Below are 21,035 nucleotides of genomic sequence, written 5' to 3' on the forward strand. Positions count from 1 at the left end.
GTATTTGACTGATGTTGATTTTTAATATTTTTTTACAAGCTGGAGTATTTTAGTAACTTATTTTTAAATACAAAATTCAGCAATTTAAGAAATATTAAGTTGACATAACAAGTTTTCAAATTTGTACTTATTCATTAATAATTCTTTTAAGTCATTTTTAACCAAGTTGCTGGAGTCTTAACTTTTTATAGTTGATTTGATGTTGTATGCTTTTAAACATATTTTGGTATATTTTTAACTTTGTAATTTTGTGTATGTACGAACTTGTGTACTTTTGTTTTAACATGTAAAGCGCTTAGAATATTTGTAGTTTTAATATACTGCGCTAAAAAATGCCTTGTTATAATAATAATATTAATAATAATGAAATGTAAATAGTGAAATGATAATTCGCTTTTAGGAGCAAGTATGGTTCAATTTTGTCAAAATTAGCTTAAAAACTTTTATGATGAATTATTCACTTGCAAGTGAATAATTCGACCACATTGAATCCGTATTCATGTGAACTTTAATTTTACCCCTTAGTTTGAGATTGATAACACGTGAATTGTATATGTAAAGTTATTAAAAGGAAAAGAATGTAAACATTGAAAGTAAAATGTCAAATCGATAGTTAATTTGATGCAGTCTTGACTTAAATACACACGAAACGAAGCTACGTATTTTCATGCCCGTGCCCTGTTAATTGTTTATTTTAAACTTTTAATAGTTTTGATAAATATTTGACATTGTTATGAATCGAACATGAGAATTTGATTAAACTCGGTGAACATGAATTTGACAGCTAGTGCCCCTTTAATTGTCTTTACATGAACATAAATCGTGACATAGAAGAATGATAAAAAGTAGAAAAATGCGAATGTATTGATCTACTGGCTATGGCTAGTTGTTGGTTTACTTGTTGCATCATCATACATGCATACAGCTGAATCATGTTGTTGCATGCCAGAGAAATTCAACTGCACGAATACGTGGCAGATACATTCACTTGGCCATCAGCAAGCATTCAAACGGTATTGTAATATTATCAATTTGTTAATACATTATTTTTTTTTATTTGCTAGACGATTCCAGAAACTATCTGCAATTAAAGCTAAATGCAACCGTGAAATGAAACGTATATAGCTTAAAGACAACAAACCTTGTTTTTTTTATAATCAAAATGTAAAATAAAGTTTCTTTGAAGTTTTCATACTCATGTAGTAATGTCATGTTACTTGTATTTACATCTGTGATGCTGGGCTATATTTTTTAAACACGTATGAATTAATAAAAGTTACACGGAATAAATGTGTTGCATTTAAAGCGCTTTTCTAATTAAAGTTCACAAAGAACACTGAAACAATAAAATCAAATACCAACGATGTACAAATGAATTAGCTATATATGTATGTTTGTGTGTGTGTCATGGATAAATACCCACATTTTTGTTTTTTTATCATATGATCAAAATTGGTCTTCAAATCCATCATAGGCCAATGTTTCCTGAGAAAAAAATAAAAAAATATGTAAGGCTAGATTAGCCTTGAAAATTCAATGTAAGATTAATTTTGCGTGTGGTAGTTTTAACTATCTAAGGTTATTGCTTGATGAGGGAGTTAAACATTAGTTGTTTATTCTTATTTTTATTTTATTTTTAAATAATTACAAAATTAAAGGAACGTTTTAAAAAATGCATATATTTTTTCTTTCACTGTTTAAAATGTTTAACTTTTTATATATTTGAAAGGACAAAATGGCGACAGAGGTAAACACTATTACAAACAGCATTTATTTTTTTCAGGGCTATGCAAATATTTCTTTTGACTTGGGACTGAAACAATATGTATTTTTCTTCTATGACGTGAAACTTAATGGAAAAGAAGTTCCCAAACCAAAATATATATTCGATCATTCTTCGGTAAGTGCTGCCATTTTTTTGTATTGTAGTATCTAACTGTATCAAATACAGTTCATGATATTATGTTGGTTACACATTAGTTGTATCAAGTTGCAGTAAAGATGATAGATCATTATGTGTAAATGATTTAAAAATTTCAATCATATTGTCTGTTAATCTCTACAACTGATTCTAATATGAAATCTTTTCTAGCACGGAATCTTGGACTCACACGTTACGGGATATTACAAAGTATTGGTTTTGTCTGGTTGCTTTATAGACGAAGATGTACCAAATACTAGTACATGTACTTTCTTTATGATGCATAGATGTTTTCGTTGCAGTAGTAATGACAATATTATACGAGACTATCCGCACGCAGATGACGTATATTTCGAATGCGGTCAAGAATGTCATGTCAAACGAAATTGTAATCGAAATAGACAACCCGTAAGAAAAGACGAGCAAAATGAGCAAATTACTGAAGATAATGAATACGGGGACTATAAACACGAAAATTCATAGACAGAAATAAGTAGTACTTTTGCTAGTTAATATTTATAATATGTAAATGAGAATTGTACCACGTGTTTATAGTTGGAACTGGACTGGCTTGATATCATTTAAATCTTTAAAACACGGATAGTATAAGTTGCCCGTCACATAGTCCTGTTTGTAATCACTCTGATATTTCCGTAAAGTTGTAAGGTGGTCAAAATGAAAAGAATGAACGTGCATTTAGTGAATTTTTCGTGTTTTTGTGATTTTATTCTTCTTGAAATCAGGGCATTTTAACTTTAAGTGGAAACCTTAAGTTCAACGACTACACATACAAGGTTTGGACTTGCTTATTCTCTGGACATTAAAGTTTCACGTTTCATCACGGCAACCTGCTTTTGTAACGACCTTATTAGCCAATTTTCAATACGAAGTTTGCAAATTTGACGTTTCAGCCATTTTAGCCTGTTTTTTATAATGCAATCTGAAAAGCCTCTCGCTTCGATTTTTAAACAGCTCAGGAATCTTAATTAAACGACAGTCATTGTGTTTCGTTTGAATGGTGTATATTGTTGTGTATATTTATTTTCTGTCTCGGCAACCTGTCTATCACTTAAATTAAAGTTATAATAGATATTTTCCTAAAGAAATAAATTCCCTATCATTTCAATGTTAATTCCGTTACCCGTATTCGATTTCTTTAGTACAATATTCAAATAAGCAAAGTAGCGTTGATTTTTGGATATATAAGGAGGGACGAGAAACTATGGATCTCCTATGACAACGATACCACTCAACTCTCGGCTAACATACAATCCGTTCCTGAAAACAAAAACAATACTATCAGTTTAGGTGCATCTCAAGATATCTGACAGCATCTGTTTCTGGTTGTACGGCAGAAGGCATTGACAAACTTTTAGTCACACTGGACAAAAATGTTGATAAAAATTATGTGTTGAAGGTCATCTTTAGTTTGGGTACAAACTACGTCACAAAAAAAGTAATACAGATAAAGAAATAATGTGTGTTAACATGACAAATGCTTAGAATAAAGTAAAGTTTCCAAATGCGGATATAAACATATTCAGTATACTGCCAAGAAAGTGCATAGGTCCAAATTTTGCAAAATGTAATTTAACATCTCATTCTGTAAATTTGTATATGGAAAAAATATGTTCAAAAGATCAATGACTATCTTTCGTCGATCTTTGGGATTATTTCTGTCGACCACGAATGGGTTGCAACCCCGTTGAAACAATGTTTTACAAAAACGAACCATCCGGGGTACATGTTAATCCAGAAGGGGCAAAACAATTTGTTTCTCATATCAAGAACTTTATGAGCATAGCCAGATAAGGCGAATACGGAAGAAAATGTTTCTTAGTAGAATATTCCATCACATTAATTTAAGGTAGATAGGGTGTCTTCCTCCATCTTGGATTTTGAAATACCAGAAAACAAGGTCTAAATCTTTGATAAAATGTGCAAATTTTGCGACAAGTAGGTAATTCATGTGTAAGATTTTTCATTATAATATAGAAAATGCAATGTTTCATCATATTTATGGTTGTATTTTACCATTAACCGAATGCTTTTGTTTGATTCAATTTTTTCCAACTTTGCCAAATAAGGGGAGATAACTCAAATGCAAGGGCAGATAAATCAGATTGTGTTATTTTTACAATAGAATGTGTTAGGAATTTACCCATTTTATTATGTAGCAAGAAAACGAGTTCGGTGACCCCCATTTTTCTTTTTCTTATCTGAAAGAATAATATTGCAGCCATCTTCTCATATTTTATCTAAAAATTCTATGGTGTAGTTTTCGTTTTAATAAAGAAAATTGGGTTTCCCATGCATATTCTATACTAAATCTGACAATTTTGCACAACCTGTAGTGTGAAAATAAGTCCGGTGACCCATTCTTTTAATTAATGTTTTGAAACAAGCAGGTTATAAACTACATTTTGGCAAATTATCAAAAAATTCTATGGATTATAATTAAGACACCCCATCTACCTTAAACGAGCTTACTGAAAACTTAGTGTAAAAAGTATATATATTTAGTAATATAATTTTTTTATCATATTATGGAAAACTTCAAAATAATCACTGCTATTATTGTAAATATTTTAGAAAATTATTGAACTACATGTATATTATATTATTGATACAAATATGTGAATTTTTTTGTGAAATAAGTATGCAAATAATAAGTGAATATAAAATATATGGTATGGGAGATAACTCTAAAAAAAAATGCATTACTAATGTGCATGCAAACTATTTTGTTGTAAATATATTGAAAATATGTTGGACTTTTATTTTTAAATAAATTAAATAGTCGAACTGTGCAGTAAACTAAATATGCAAAAGTTGGAAGACTATAATATGCATATTTATTTTTTCCCTTAAAATAAGTCTATTCGTTCAGTTTCATTAAACGCAAACGGTATGGAAGATAAGACAAAATGAAATGCCTTATTACAATGGTGTGAAAAAAAGAATTTTGATTTTATAAGTATGCAGGATACTCATTGTACAAAATTTGAAGAAAATGAATGAAAAAAAGAATGGGTAGGGTTAAGTTTTTGGTGTAACGGAACTTTCGTTTCTAAAGGGGTATCAATTTTAGTGAAACCAAATTTAGATATTAACACTACTGAAAAATATAAAGATGCAGAGGGAAGGAAATTAATAGCTGAATTCAAATTAGACTCAACGGAAACTGTTCGAATTTTTAATGTCTATGCTCTTAATAATGACATAGAAAGAAAACATTTCTTTAATAAGTTAATGATAAATAAAGAAAATGATATTGTGAACTACGATTTTAATTGTTGTCTAAATAGGAAATTGGATAGAAAACATATGCCCAAGCGCGAAGATTTAGGCAATCATGAACTAAAACACTTTATTGATAAAAATGAACTGACGGACATTTGGCGTCTCGGATATCCTAAAAAAAAATACACGTTTTAAGAGGTCAGTGTGTGTAGAACTGTGCATTATTTTATTTTTAAATGTTGATCTCAGCATTTTCGTTAGGTAATAGTATTTATTAAAAGGGTAGTTATAATTGTCTTAAATATAAAAATTTGAAGATTAAAAATTTTATCAAATCACTTAAGATCAGCAGTGACTTTGAAAAAAATTTGACCTTCATTTCGAAACTGCTGATGTTTTCGTTCTTGCAGCCTATAAATCTGCACACACCACACATCTCGGGGCAGCAAAAAAAAATTATCAGTTACGACCTATCAGTCCACATATGGAAATGAAACAACTAGTACGACAGTAACGTAAGAGAAATGTCATCTCGTCAGCTTAGAACTCAATGGTAAGATAACTCTTATATAAAATTTTGTTCAGGTTAACATTATAAAATTTAAGGGCATTAAAACCCCACAAAGCTAGTTTACAGAGAAAAATCGTCTATGTTTTATTTCAGACGATTGAGTTTCGCCGCACTAGCTGAATAACTAAACAATAGTTTGATGAACTGAAGTCATTGGAACAACTTTTTAACATAGTTATATATACACATGGAAAAAAGTATTGCAACCCCAAATTGAAATTGAAATTAAAAAAACACTTTTCATTTTTTTGGGATATAATTTGGTAAAATAGAACTAGTTAAACATTATTTAAGTATCACCTGAGTTTAATAAAAAAAATATTGACTCGATAATTTTTTATCTGCACATGCAGCTACTCTACCCGTAAACAGCAAAACAGTTGTTTTTATCCTCATTGTTTTCAACCCTTTAAATAACCAAATTTTTAAAGTTATGTAATTGACATCTTATAATGGGTCCTGGACAACTCTTAACTGCAGCAAGATGGCAGATTATCAGTATAAGGGAAGCAGGGATGTCGCTGTAAAAACTGCACGTTTTGTTGGTCATCACCATTTCTCTATAAGTCGTTTTGAGAATAAATCAGGCAATAAATGCTGTAAAAGACATTCCGAGATAATGAAGACCCTCTATATCCCATTTGCTAAAAAAAATCAAGCATAATGAAGGTTGGTCAGAAGGAAACCCATTGCATACAAGACAATCCTAAAAAAAGAGTGGTGGCCATACAGGAGCCTTTTAACAAGAACTGTTCGAGATCGACTCATCGCTACTGGTTATCGTGCGATAAGACCATTTCGGAGACCTTTGCTAACGAACAGACACACAGTTTTCCGTATCCAATGTTGTGCAGAGTTCGCCAAAGTTGGAAATTAGCATCGTGGAGGAAGATCCAATGTTCAAATGGAATTCGGTTCATCTTCCTTGGCACGATCGTAGCCCGGATTTCAACCATATCGAGCATATTTGGGACACTATTGGGCGGAAAGTGCGCGAAAGGACACCCAAGTTCAAACCCATCATGAAATAAACAATGCCCGTCATCAGAAATGGTTGCTGCTACCTTAGCAACAAATTAGTCGATTTATGGCAGGAATCAGAAGACGTTTAGATGCGGTTATCCGTTTGGATATAGGCTGCGCACAAAGTACTAATTCTTTGGCGTATAACCATCAACCATGATGTGAACAGTCATCTAAGGATTAATTTTGAAATGTCTGACATTGTAATGTTCGACTACAGTAAAAGTTGTAAAATGCATTTTTTTGTACAAAAAACACTCCATTTTGGTATTAAAATTGTGGTTATATAAATCATTTTTTTTTCGAACATTTTTTGTTCGTTTCAATGCCAATGTTATCATAAACTATGTTTCAATAATATTATACACATATTTTATTATATTTCATCCAAAAAAAGAGGCTGATTTTTTCAAGTTTTATAAAATCAAGGTGTTGCAATACTTTTTTCCATGTGTATATATTGTCTAAAGTGAAGAGGGAATTGCTGCTGCTTGATGTGCAACCCCCCCCCCCCCCCCCCCAACAAAAAAAATAACAAATAAAAACAAAATAAAAAAAACTAATCCAGTTTCTTGTGAAATATATGTATTTCTTTTATTTAATAAATAAGAATAAATAGAATGGAATCGCGCATATGATCCACTTTTTGGTGTTTTTAATTTTTACATTCGAGCATCATTGATGAGTATTTTATAGACGAAAAGCGACTCCGATTTACATAATTTCAAGCCTGGTTTCTTAGATAACTTTATTCAAATCAACTTCTATATCTTTAACTTTGTCTGAAATACACAAAACTAAATTGTTCGCGCCAGGAACAAATATTACAATAATACGTTTATAATGCTATAAACGTTGACGTATGAAAATACAGAATTAAGATAAATACTGATTTTATTATCAGTAAATCAAAACCAAACTAAACATATATTTTAATTTATCGCTATATACACATTAAAAATCAAATGTCCTGCAATCTGTCGATAACTATATTTTGGCATTGTTCAAGGTCATATTTTCTCTGACTGGTGATGTCTTTTTTATAAATCAATTGGATCTTGTGCTAAGCTTTGAATTAGCTTTCAGTAATATGTAAAATAGTAAAAAAGTCTAGACTGAAAGGGAATTTCAAAAACAGAAAGTCCGGAAATATCAAAACCAAACGCTGAAACACATCAAACGAATGAAAACCAGGTGTCATATTACTGACTTTCTACAGGCATTTATTTATGTAAAAATAGGTTGATAGAATTTTTTTTTATAGATAGTTAAACCTCTCACTTCACTTGTATGACTGTCGCATAGAATTATATTACATTGACAACAATGTATTAGCAAAACAAAGAGACATAATAGGTACATTTGTCAAACATTAGGACGCTCTCAAACAAAAACAAAAACAGATACAAAAATGAAAGATTAAAAAATAGGCGATAGAACAAAAACACAATGGTGTAGTGTGTAAATATACCGAGTCACACCAAAAGTGCGTCAACCAAAGTAGACACTAAACCTAAACGAAAACGCATTGAGATTATCTTGTTGATAAGGAGAGGATGATCAATTCTTGAAAAAGAAATGACTTCACTTGGATGCTCATTGGATATATATCAAAATGTTCAAATTCCTAATAATACAAACGTTAAAAAATGTTACTTCACCAGTTGGCATTTCGACATAATCTCTTCAATGATACTCGTGCCAATTTCTTTTAAATTCGAAACTTACTTAAAACTTGCAGTGATAATGAAACCTATGGGGAGAAAGAGTGTAGCCTAATTTAAAAGATTACGTTTTGCAGTTTTGTCATGACTCATATGGAATAGTCCTTGAGAAATTGAAAAAAAATATTTATAAATATTTCAACAGATGATCGATTGGTGATTCTTCCAGTCTAGACAAATGTTTTAATTATAAGTTTTCATTTTGATTTATATTTATGTGATAAATTAACTCATCATAGATACTAGGGTTACAAAGGTTACGTAGGGAGCGTGTTTCGTCCAGAAAAGATTCACAAATGCAATCAAAAAGAAAAAAAGAAACTTGTCCAATCCACCATCAAGCATGTTTTGGAATGATTCAAAATATGTGCTCATGTTTTTTAAAATTAGTTCGAGCAATTGTTATCTTTTTTGTTGAACAAAGTCACGAGTTTGATAGTTCTAACTGTCTAGGAGACTTATATCCGTATTGTTTTTGGAACAACAACAACAACATAAACAACTTGGAGTTAAGTTTTCTTGGTAGTGTTTTTGGAATTGTTGTCTTTTATTCTCATTTCTCATTTTTCATGATGATGCCTGCAATTTATATTTTTCAAATCTTCATTTTGTAACGTCTCAGTTGTTAACGTAAAAAGAAAAATAACATGAAAAACACAAAAACATAAAAGCAAATAAATATGTTAGTTTATTAAATAAATCGTCCATAAAGAACAAATTACAAAAAATCATAAGTAACATTTTAAATAAAATTGAGAATGGAAATGGGGAATGTGTCAAAGAGACAACAGCCCGAAAATAGAGCACCAATGGGTCTTCAATGCAGCGAGAAACTGCCACACCCGGAGGCGTCCTTCAGCAGCTGGCTCCTAAGCAAATATGTATACTAGTTGAATAATAATGGACGGCATACTAAACTTCGAATTATACACAAGAAACTAAAATTAAAAATCATACAAGACTAACAAAGTCCAGAGGCTCCTGAAACTGATCACAGTTAGAATATGTTGATAAAACAACGTCAAATAGATACTTTGATATATTATATGTACATAGATTAACTATTCATCAAGCAAAAATATCACAGCAATTAATCTGTATAATACGAACTACATAAAATAGAATTATCACTTCATTTATGAAATATATCATTTAGTGATTCGCCATCTTTTCGTTTTGTGAACGTTGCCACTGACCTCTTCACAAACGTATTTGCATGCTTTTACATTCAGGATCTTTCGTTTCAATTGTAAAAACTGTTTCCCTTTCTGATTTGTTTTGGTATTTCCTGAAATAAAGGTAAAATTAAACACGAAGAATAATATATCATAATTATACTGCTATAGAAAAAAGTGCAAAAGATTAATTTGCTTGCCTTTAGATTTTAAATTATGTCTTACCCGTAGCAAGTGCCTATGTTATAATGATACACGTGACATGAAATCTGGCAAAGTGAATTTGATACGATCTTAGTTTAATATAAATGTTAGTTTTAGCTTTGGTATTTTGTATACAAGTACCATGCTACCTGAAAATTACGCAAAACGTCATTACTCTGCGTAAAAACTACACTTTTTAATTTTAAATTTTTTTTTTTTTTATATCAGAATGCAAAGTTATATTGAAAACTATCCTTAATCCACTTTAACGCACAGTCTTGGTAGATATATATGATATATTTATAAAATTGAACTCTGTTTAGATTTATGCCGATATGATTATAATGAACTGTTTGTTATGTGCCTCTTTGTTTGTTATATAACTACGTGTTTATCGAATATTTAGAATAGTTACAACGTAAAACATAATGTTGGTAAAACAATTTCCATGTAGGAAAACTAATCAGTGCTCTGTCATACATAAGACTCACGTGTGTGTGCGCATACTTACGTCAACGTAAAATTATTTTTATATCCAAACATTTTTTGAGCGGCTTTTCTACTTTCCTCTTTTTCCTGCTTCTTTTCGCCTTCTTGTATGTCGGGCATTTCGTAATATATTACTTCCTCTATTCCAGACTGAATTATTATCTTGGCGCATTCGTTGCAAGGAAAAAGCGTCACAAACATACGACATCCTTTTACATCTGCCTGTATTTTATTTACGACAGCATTTAATTCAGCGTGACATACTACAAAATTTAAAGCATTGCAAAAAGTAACTACATGTATAGAGTTGGAAACCTTATGTATTCATTATTGAAATCATTTAAGTACAAGATATTATGTTGGTCGGGCATTCGAAACAATACCTATGCTCTAAGTTTTAGTGTGTTTATTTTGTCCTTTTGCTAACTGAATTAATACGGTCTGTCAAAACATATAATTAATGCATAAATGTACAAAAAAGTAACTCAAAAATGAAATCAATCATAACAACATCCAAAGTTTATAACAAAGTTTATAACATCAATATCTAATGAAGTCTGGTTGCCTAACGGTAAAGAGAACACAGATAATTACTAATGTAATTACTATGTTTAATGAAAAGTATGCTGTATTGCTTATTTATGTTACAAGAAGAACTAACTTAAAGGTAAGATTTACAATTGAATTTCTCAAAGTTCTATTTTTTCTTTGATGACAACTAAATTTAGGTAGATATTATATTGTATTTGTATATTTGTATATTTCTTAGTTGGTTCGATATACGAGTGTTTTGTAGTGATGTCTCGGATTTCAATGGACGTAATATTGTAACCAAAACCCTTTTACTGCAGGAACATAGATGTCATAAGTTAGTCACAATTGTATTCAATTGAATCACTTTTGAAGACAAGTACTGTGGAAGTCAACATGCAGGAATATAATAAAAAGTAGTATTTTTCATTTACAAATGTAGCGTTTCACGGTAACATTCATTGTTTATAAAGTTAACATAATTAGGTAATGTCCTTTAAATTAGTCTTCTTGACTGAGTACATGTACATTTAATCAATAAATGTGTTTCGTATTTCATTTGAATAAATATCAATGCTAGTACTTGTACTATTTATCTTGTTTCTTTGGTTTAGTTTGTTTTAGGCAGCACACATATATTATCACTTTTTATACGCCCGTCAAAATTTTGACGGGACGTATTATGGTATACAAATGTCCGGTGTCCGTCCGTCTGTCCGTGCGTCTGTCCGTCTGTCCGTCTCTCTATCCGGCGTAAACATGTCGCACAGTAACTTGAGAACGACTTATCTAAATTTCATGAAACTTAATAAAGTTGTTTCTTATGAAAGTCAAATGATCTGCATACTTTTTGGTGAACATAAGATTTAAACTTTTTAGTTACGGCACTTTGTAACTAAAACAGGGTGTGTCTTTTTCACATGTCGCACCATATCTCAAAAACGGTTCTTGATTATTGCTTAAAACTTTACACACTTCTTTGTTATATTTATCTAAAGATCTGTATACGTTTTGGTGATGATTCAAAATTTCATTTTTGAGTTATTGAGTATTTTGTAAAAAAGAGGGAGTTTTTTTTTTACATGTCGCGCTGTATCTCTAAAACGATTTATGATTATTGCTTAAAACTTTCCACACTTCTTTGTTATATTAATCTAAAGATCTGTATACTTTTTGGTGATGATTCAAACTTTCATTTTTGAGTTATTGAGTATTTTGTAAAAAAGGGGAGTTTTTTTTTTACATGTCGCGCTGTATCTCTAAAACGATTTATGATTATTGCTTAAAACTTTCCACACTTCTTTGTTATATTAATCTAAAGATCTGTATACTTTTTGGTGATGATTCAAAATTTCATTTTTGAGTTATTGAGTATATTGTAAAAAAGGGGATTTTTTTTTTTACATGTCGCACCGTATCTCAAAAACAATTTATGATTATTTCTTGAAACTGTACACACTTCTTTGATATATTAATCTAAAGATCTGTATAGTTTTTGGTGATGATTCAAAATTTCATTTTTGAGTTATTGAGTATTTTGTAAAAAAGGGGAGGTTTTTTTTACATGTCGCACCGTATCTCAAAAACAATTTATGATTATTGCTTGAAACTGTACACACTTCTTTGATATATTAATCTAAAGATCTGTATACTTTTTGGTTTGATTCAAAATTTTATTTTAGTGATATTTAGTTTTTTGTAAAAAAAAACAGGGTGGGGTTTCACATGTCCCGCCGTGTCTCAAAAACACGACTTAAAACTTTCTCAGAAACTATTGATGATTATTGCATAAAGCTTCCACAAAAGACGTCGGGCGTATCATGCGCTCATGGCGCAGTTGTTGTACTGTTTATGACGTTGTTGTGTTTAATAATCTATGAAGAACAATGCATATGAAGTACAACAATTGACATTTGGTGAAGAAAGACATTATTTCTTCTCGGCAGCTCAAGTCAATAGATAGATATAGGATGATGTGGTGTGAGTGCTAATGAGACAACTCTCCATCCAAATAACAATTTATAAAAGTAAACCATTATAGGTCAATGTACGGCTTTCAACACGGAGCCTTGGTTCACACCTAACAAAAAGCTATAAAGGCCCAAAATTACAAGTGTAAAACAATTCAAACGGGAAAATCAACGGTCTAATGAGCTTGCATTCGGTATCTGCGAGCATACAATATAATTTGTTATTTCTTTTGTTTTTGTTTCCCTATTAAAATGTAGTTTAAGCGTCAAAAGATATATCTATTCTGACTTGTTTGTGTGTCATGTAAAGGTTTTCGTTCAGTAGATACAGCATTTTATAGTTATTTCTAGTCCCCAGTGTTCTGTAAATCTGTTGCAATGTTATCTAGATTTAGCAAACATTGAGAATAATTCAGAATCTTTTATATTTCGTGTATTGTCTTTTTTCAAAAAAACTAATTCTTTTATATTGAGAAGTAAAAATGTAAAAATTTCGTATACTCGAGCAAGAGAGTTAGTGAAAGAGGCTTTAACACAAATTGGTTGAAATGTTAGCACATTTGGTTAACACTGTTTAAGAGAAGGCAGTGCCACTGCGGTCGCTAAATATGATATACCAGATAGACTTTTTAAAATACATGGAAGCTGAAAATCTGATTTAGCTAAAGATGGTGACGTATCAGATAGTTTAGAAAAACGATTATCAGTTTTAAGAATTTATGTTTATAGCATTTACACGTTCTGCTTTCTTTGTGTGGACACCGTGCCTGTTAGTATCAGAAATAGTCTTGTCTTATTTATATATATATATAGAATATGAGTCAGTTTAGACAGAAATTAGGAGTAGAGTTGTACAAGAAAATGTTAGCACATCTATATGTTATGTTCGTTTGAACATCGTGAACTAAGAACATAACATGAAATATATATATATATGTTCCGGACCATATGAGTATTAAGACCATAGGAGTTTGGTCATGACCATATGGGTATATACTCATATGGTCCAACCATACGATATGGTCCGACCGCACGCGTATGGTCGGGGTAATGTACAGGTTTACTTTTACAATACTTAACTCTTCATATATAACCCTTCTAGTTGTCACGTTATGAAAAAAACACTACCAAAGTTAATTTTATTATAGATCTATTAAAAATAATAACTAAAATAAGCAGTTTCACAAAGTAAATTTCATCACTAGTCAAAACTATAGTAAACACTTTTTTTTCATTACCGATATATTCGTATTACGAATAATTGGCAAAATGTCGACCTGGGAAGATAACTTCCAAAAATATTTTAATTATTTGTTACACAAAAAGTCAACTGCTTTACTATAAACTGACGTAAAAGTCGACAGGATAAAGAGTCTTATAATTTGCTTACTTTTGAAACTTTATATAATCAGCTTTAGCAGTACAATATTCAGAATGTTTATACTTATACGTGTTTTTGTTTTACAAAAATGAACGACGTCACCGACAAGTACCCTAGTTTAATTCTAAAAGTGGTCTGGTGATATAATGTACTTCAGTCATGTTACGATATTGGAAATCTAGAGCTTTCTATGAACACCGTCGATGCATCGTAATGACGCAGGACCCAAGAAAAGATATGGTACCGTGTGGAGGTAAATGTCACCCTACGCATACATGCAAGAATACAATTAGCGGTGAAAACTAACTTTGGCATCAATATTTAATGTTATTTGAATTGTAAATAATACAATTGCATGTAGCAATCATTGTATTTTTATAAAGTTTTCTAATTCCTATTATTAAAAAAAAAATGCCTATATGGTCCAAATGCTCATACGGTCCGGTCCGTTAAAAACCAAACGAGTGTATACTCCTATGGTCCGACCATACGAGTACGGTCGGACCATATGAGTATACGCATATGGTCATGACAATACGCGTATGGTCCAAATACTCATATGGTCCGGAATATATATATAAAATTGTTGGGAATTGCCGATCTGAAAATACTCGCATTTTCAAATGGCTTCAAATGCACTAAAAATTTACAGAGAGATGTATAGCCATGCATATAATATGCATTCACTTTTTTTTGCGTACTATTGTTTGTCTGTTGGTCGTTATTTTTTTTAGCCATGGGACTGTTAGTTTATTTTCGACAAATGGTATCCTTCGCCTTTTCAGATTTTCTGAAATAGCTGCCGCTTATCAGTGGCCATTTTGCTGTTTGACATCCGTTATTGCTTGCATTAGCAGTTTTAGTTCAAAATAAAATTGAGAATGGAAATGGGGAATGTGTCAAAGAGACAACAACCCGACCATAGAGAAGACAACAGCAGAAGGTCACCAACAGGTCTTCAATGTAGTTTGTTTATTTTCTTGTTTAGGTATCAACAATTTGACTAACCATACAAATGTTTATTGTCCCAGGGAAAGTCTTCATCCTTGCAATCGTTTGGCATACCATTATATCCCATCCCAACAATCCTGTTGTCTTTATTGACAATACATGCTCCAACCTGAAATTCGAGTTCTTTACTTTAAAAAAGGGTGTAGTTATTCTTACTTGACCAATAAACAGATTGTTATGGTGATGTTTGGGACTTTTTTTCGTTATATTCTGTTCAAATTATAAAAACATATAAGAACAAGGAAGTGTTAATGCAATATATATATTAATCGAACTATGTACCAGACAGACAAATTGAGCCGTTTTTGTAGCGTAAAAGTAGACTAGAGTAACAGTCAAATTTTTGTTCACTCTACTCTTAATTCAAGCTCAACTCGATATGGTTTTGAACCCGTGACCTCTTGCATACGAAGCACTATACACGAAACTACCGAGGTGGTACGGACATTGAATCGGAATGGATGTAGTTATTCAGACAAATCTTGAGAAGTGTAATTAGGAAGTTATTTAGTTTTTTCGGTCTCTAAACTACATTTGAAGACATTTTTGTTAATTTTTACACTAAATACTTTTTTGACAATTCTTTTTATTTCGTTTACTGTTTATTCTATGCTTTGATCAATTGGTATGAAACAGGTTCAGAAATTTTCCTTATAGTCACACATAAAACAAAAATAAGGGATATTTATAATTTAGACACTTTATTTACTTAAACGTTCAAGTGTATCAAAACCTTTATAATTCTAAATTATATAAATTGGATCTTTCTTTACACTTAGGTTAAATAAAAACAAAAAAAATGCTTACCTTGATAGGCAGAAAAAGAATTGAATATCTTAATTTGTAAGCAAAAGTTGAGAATAACAAAATCAAGCGAACTGCATGCGTGTCGATAATGCGTCTAAAATTCTATCAAGAAAGGGCAAGTGGCCTCAAAGTAGCATTACAAGTACATATTTATCAATTTTGAACATGACCATTATGATCAGTGCTCCATTTAAATGACAATTATTCTTAATGAAAACTATGAGCAAAATGTAAGTACAAACATTCAATAAAACAGGCATAGCATTCATTGTCACTAACCTGAGTTTTAGGATCTTTACTCCTTTGTGCTGATAAAAATGCTAACGCCATGAAATACTCGTCCCAATCTAGATTCCACGAACGCTTTTCGATTGTTTCTGTAAAAATTCAGAAAAAAAAACCGTTTGTGTTGAAAAAGACATTATTATGATGGATGTTGTCTCCATGTGAGTAATTAGAAAGAGTTCTGAAGTTTGGGATATCTTGTTTTGTATATAGGGCTTTTGGGGATAATTGATCGCTGTTTTCGTCTCGTTGAAGGTAATCATAGTAATGGTGTATTAGTGGAACATGTAACAAGTCTATGCACTAACCATATATAAAACTTCATAAGGGGGCACACTATCCCTATAAATCCGCTTCTGATTAAATGTACACTCACAACATGACCAGTTTGGTTAGATTATAGACTACAGCGGAATGGAAACATTACAAGCTTGCAACCAAGTGTCAAAAAAGCTAGTTGTGTTACATTAAGGAATATATATACATATGGGTATTCTTATTTTAAAAGGAGGTTAGAATTTAATGCCTGTGTAAAAATTGACCAAATTTATACTGAATTATAAAGCAAAAACAGTAATCCAAAGAACTGTATAAAGGTATACGAGGCGGGTTGAGATCATACAATACATGTTCAAACCCACTATATTTTTGCATCTGTCCCTCTTCCAGAAACTCTTCGCTTTGTTAGTCTTTGTTATAATTTTGGTTCATTTATATGTTTTAGAGTTTTGTTTTGCGTCCATTTCGCTAAATTGTAATACATTATTGGTTAATGTCCAGCTGATGTCCGCCTTCGATTGCGGGATTTTCACACTGAGTTACAGACCAGTTACAGACCAGTTGATGGCCTTGGACTGTTTTCCTTCAATAACGTTAGAATAAAACTAATTCAAATAGTAAAAGAAACTACAATTTCGAGATATAGATATATCACTCTGCGTATTAAAAGTTCAGATTTAACTACATTTTTTTTGTACCTACTTCTTTTGTCAACGTCCCTTCTAATATATACTTCAATTCTCTTAATCAATTTTCGTACGTAGATTGTACAGATTTAAATGATATATATCCTAACTATTATTCTTGTTTCAATGTCGAGTCACAGTTAATTGGATAAAATTATGATACTATTCATTGTCAATTCGTTGTATATTTTAAATAGACTGTAACTTCGGCTTATCATTGCCTTTAGAGAATAGTTAAAGGTACTGAAGCAACTTTTATGTTAACCTTTTTTCCTTTGCTAAACGTTACCATCAAATGCACAGTTTACGTCGTAACTGAGTTAGGACTCGCCATTTAAAATTCCTTGGATCAACAAATAATCGATTACTAACATATTATCGAGATAAAACAACAACTAATTCAAACACGCTATTTTGAAGATTTAATGAGAATTTGAATCGTAGGAGTAACGTTCAGTTTAGGGCATACGATACTGTTTTAAGTCCACGTTGATTTTTGGAATACAATGCGCATACAAGCTATTTTTCACCTAGTCAATTCAGGTATGTTATTAAAATATACCTGCATGTACTACTTTTAGAGATAAATGATGTAGAACTTTTTACATTTATCTAAATATCCGTTGAACAGTCACATCTAACTCATCTAAAACTTTGGAATATCGTCTTTACAAAGACAGTCAAACTCTAAGTTTGTGTGACCATTCCTCGGATTCCTTTTTCAACAATGATTAAACTTTTACAAAAAGACGAGCATCTGACATGTTAATCTTAACTCGATCTCTAATGAATCATTATGATTATATAATTTCACCAGCCACATTCTTTATGTGTCTGTCCTTTATTAGGAGCCTGTAATTCAGAAGCTTTTGTTAATTCATGTCTGTCATTTGTAATTTGTAATAAATTAGGCCGTAAAGTTTGAATTATTTAGTTTTTCCATGTCAGTGTCTTTTATTGATAGCTGACTTTGCATATTGTTTTTTTTTTCTCATTGTAGAAGGCCGTGCATGACTTGTAATTTCTTATGTCATGTAGTATCATCTGTCTCCTTATGTGTTATATAAAGTCAACAGCAGTCTGGAATTTGAAATATTACAAAACGGCAGACTACGGGTTAACTCATGCAAGTGATTGAAGCATAAAAATATTTATATTTTTACGGTGCACATGCGTAACCAGAGAAGAAATGATTTTGGGTGTATACTGCTAAAACACAAAACAACAAAAACTCCAAACCCCGAAGAAAACCCCAAATGGAAAGTCCCTAATCACATGGCAAACTCAAAAGCTCAACCACATCAAACGAATGGACAACAACTGTCATATTCCTGACTTGATGCAGGCATTTGCTTATGTAGAAAATGTTGAATCAAACCCGGTTCCATAGCTAGCTTAACCTCTTATCCGTACGACAGTCGCATAAAAATCTACACACCGACAACGACGTGCGAACAAAACAAACTCACAACAGGCAAACATGTCAAAGTAAGCGGTACATCACTCAACATTAACTACATTCTCAATCACTATAAAAGCAAACAAAAATGTCAACAATGAAAAACAAAAAAGCACACAGACAAAGGACACCAGGGAAAACGAAAGACAAGAATATAAAAATTTGCCACAGCACAACCCCACAACGACTTTACGGACGCACAAGTACCGAGCTACGTCAAATGAATATTACCAAAAATATACTAAACAGTACTGTAAAAGATAAATTTACAAAGACAAATTAAAGAATTCTATAAACTCGTTTGTAAGATGTAAGTCAGTACCTAGAATCTATACTTCAAGACAGTCGTGTATTATTTGTAAAATTTTGTTTCTATTGTTAGGCTTTAAATTATAAATGCTGAAATAAAAATAAAAATCAACGATTTCTTGCATAATATAGCATAAAAAATTTATTAAAAAAAACCTACTGAAACTAAGAAATAATATATGTTTTTTATATTTCCATTCCATACATCAATATATCAAGATTGCTAAACTGTGACATATAAACCTACCTTTTGCTTGTTCCTCCATTCTTTAAATGTATACTTTGTACTACAAAGAGAAAATTTCTAATGTATCATAATACTTTTACATTTTAATTTGATACCCTAGACAAATGCACTTTTGATTAAAATTGGGTATTAATAAAGATGTCACAATATCTAGTATGATTTTCATACCAGCAAAAATGACTCACAAATGGTTACACAAACTAACAATATATATATACCTTATTCAATTTGGTGCATCATATGCGCATATCAAGAGGTTGGTTTTTCTTTTTTTTCGAAAACAAAAATTAAAAATCAGAAAAGCTGAAATTAGGGATGACGAGGAAACAACGAAAATAAGGAAATGGCGTCTTAAAATTGTTCATGTAATTATGCTAAGAAAAATTAATTGAATATGACAAATTGGTTATCAATTACACATGTAAATCCCGTCATTATGTTATTGCGCCTATTTTCAAGTTCAAGATTCAATACAAGAACTGTAAAGGCTTAATTGTAATTGTAAAGTTTAAGGAAATTTTGTACTATAGCCCATAGTATGGTCAATGTATATTTTGTACATAAAGTTATACATAGAATGTTGTATAAAAAATTATGTAAAATATATTGTTTAATAAATATGAACTGTGTTTTATGTTTGTTTGAACATATTATTGGCAAATTTATTATAAAATAATATAACCGTTCAAACCTTGATGATTTTTGAAATTATCAGCCGTATTAATAATATTACCGCACAAAGCTTTATGTATAATAAACAATTAGCTAGTTTATAAAAATTGTAACCGCACAATATTTAGTATAACATAAAAAACACATAAACATTACTATAGCCGTACAAAGGTTGTTGTATGATAAATATTTAGCTGTGCAAATAATATAACCGTTCAAACATTGGTATATAATAAAGAAATAGAAGTGCTGACTACTGGGCTGTTGATACGCACGGGAAAATAAATCTCCGCCGGTAGTAGCATCGACCCAGTGATTGAAAATAAACCATAGATACCAGGACTAACATTTTACACTTACGCCAGACGCGCTTTCTGACTAGAAAAGACTCATCAGTGACGCTCAAATGACAAAATGTAATAGCCATATAAAGTACGAAGTTGAAGAAATGTTGATAAAGTTTTTTTACAAGTACACATCAATGTTTAATATACTATTATTGATTGCTATCTTGATAATACGTTTACATCACATTGAAAAAAACGTTTATCTACACCCTTGTATTCGGCATGCTTAAACAGCCTCGTTTTTAATAAATTGTAACAGATTACTTTCATTCAAATCTTAGTAATAGTAGAATCCCCATTGTTGAAAGCTGCACAAATTTACAAACTTTTCACCTTGTATTCTTTTTATCAATGCAAGTCTAACCCTTTTGATAAATAGTATAAAAGCATTATTAAACTGTCTGTTTTTCATACATTAATGCCAAACAATACAGAAATTGCATTTGGTATTAAAATAGAGTAATCTGGATTAATAACAAACTAAATTATATATTTAATATAAAGAATTAGGAAAAGTGAAAAATACAAGACGATTAATTGTGATTTTGAAAATCTGTATAACCAATGTATTGATTCACTTCATCATACAACACATTTGTCTTTGTTTTCTTGGAAAGGCAACGAAATATGTCAAGAGCGTTTGTATGTATATATTATCTTTTATCATGTGCTTTTGAAACCGATTGTTGGGGAAGACAAAT

At 31.0% G+C, this 21,035-nt stretch overlaps 1 protein-coding gene across 1 annotated transcript; it reads right to left on the reverse strand.

The window, feature by feature from the left end:
• Positions 1–9,152: 9,152 nt before the first annotated feature.
• Positions 9,153–19,444, reverse strand: LOC139485107 (deoxycytidylate deaminase-like). The gene is made up of 5 exons (XM_071269234.1): positions 19,316–19,444; positions 16,330–16,427; positions 15,241–15,352; positions 10,373–10,613; positions 9,153–9,770 (listed from the first exon to the last, which is right to left on the reverse strand). Exons 1-5 carry the CDS (start codon positions 19,332–19,334, stop codon positions 9,683–9,685), a joined length of 558 nt encoding a protein of 185 aa, XP_071125335.1. The 5' UTR covers positions 19,335–19,444; the 3' UTR covers positions 9,153–9,682.
• Between the last annotated feature and the right edge of the window lie 1,591 nt (positions 19,445–21,035).

This window comes from Mytilus edulis, chromosome 8 (genome assembly GCF_963676685.1).
Source record: "Mytilus edulis chromosome 8, xbMytEdul2.2, whole genome shotgun sequence".
Taxonomy (NCBI): domain Eukaryota; kingdom Metazoa; phylum Mollusca; class Bivalvia; order Mytilida; family Mytilidae; genus Mytilus; species Mytilus edulis.

What these genes read in the sequence shown, in the direction of transcription:
- LOC139485107 (XM_071269234.1), bottom strand. An exon ending in GGACAATAAACATTTGTATG is followed by an intron (nt 10,614 to 15,240) that starts GTTAGTCAAATT and finishes TAAATTTTGTAG; the next exon opens with TATGTCACGCTGAATTAAAT. An exon ending in AAAAATAATTTTACGTTGAC is followed by an intron (nt 9,771 to 10,372) that starts GTAAGTATGCGC and finishes CCTTTATTTCAG; the next exon opens with GAAATACCAAAACAAATCAG.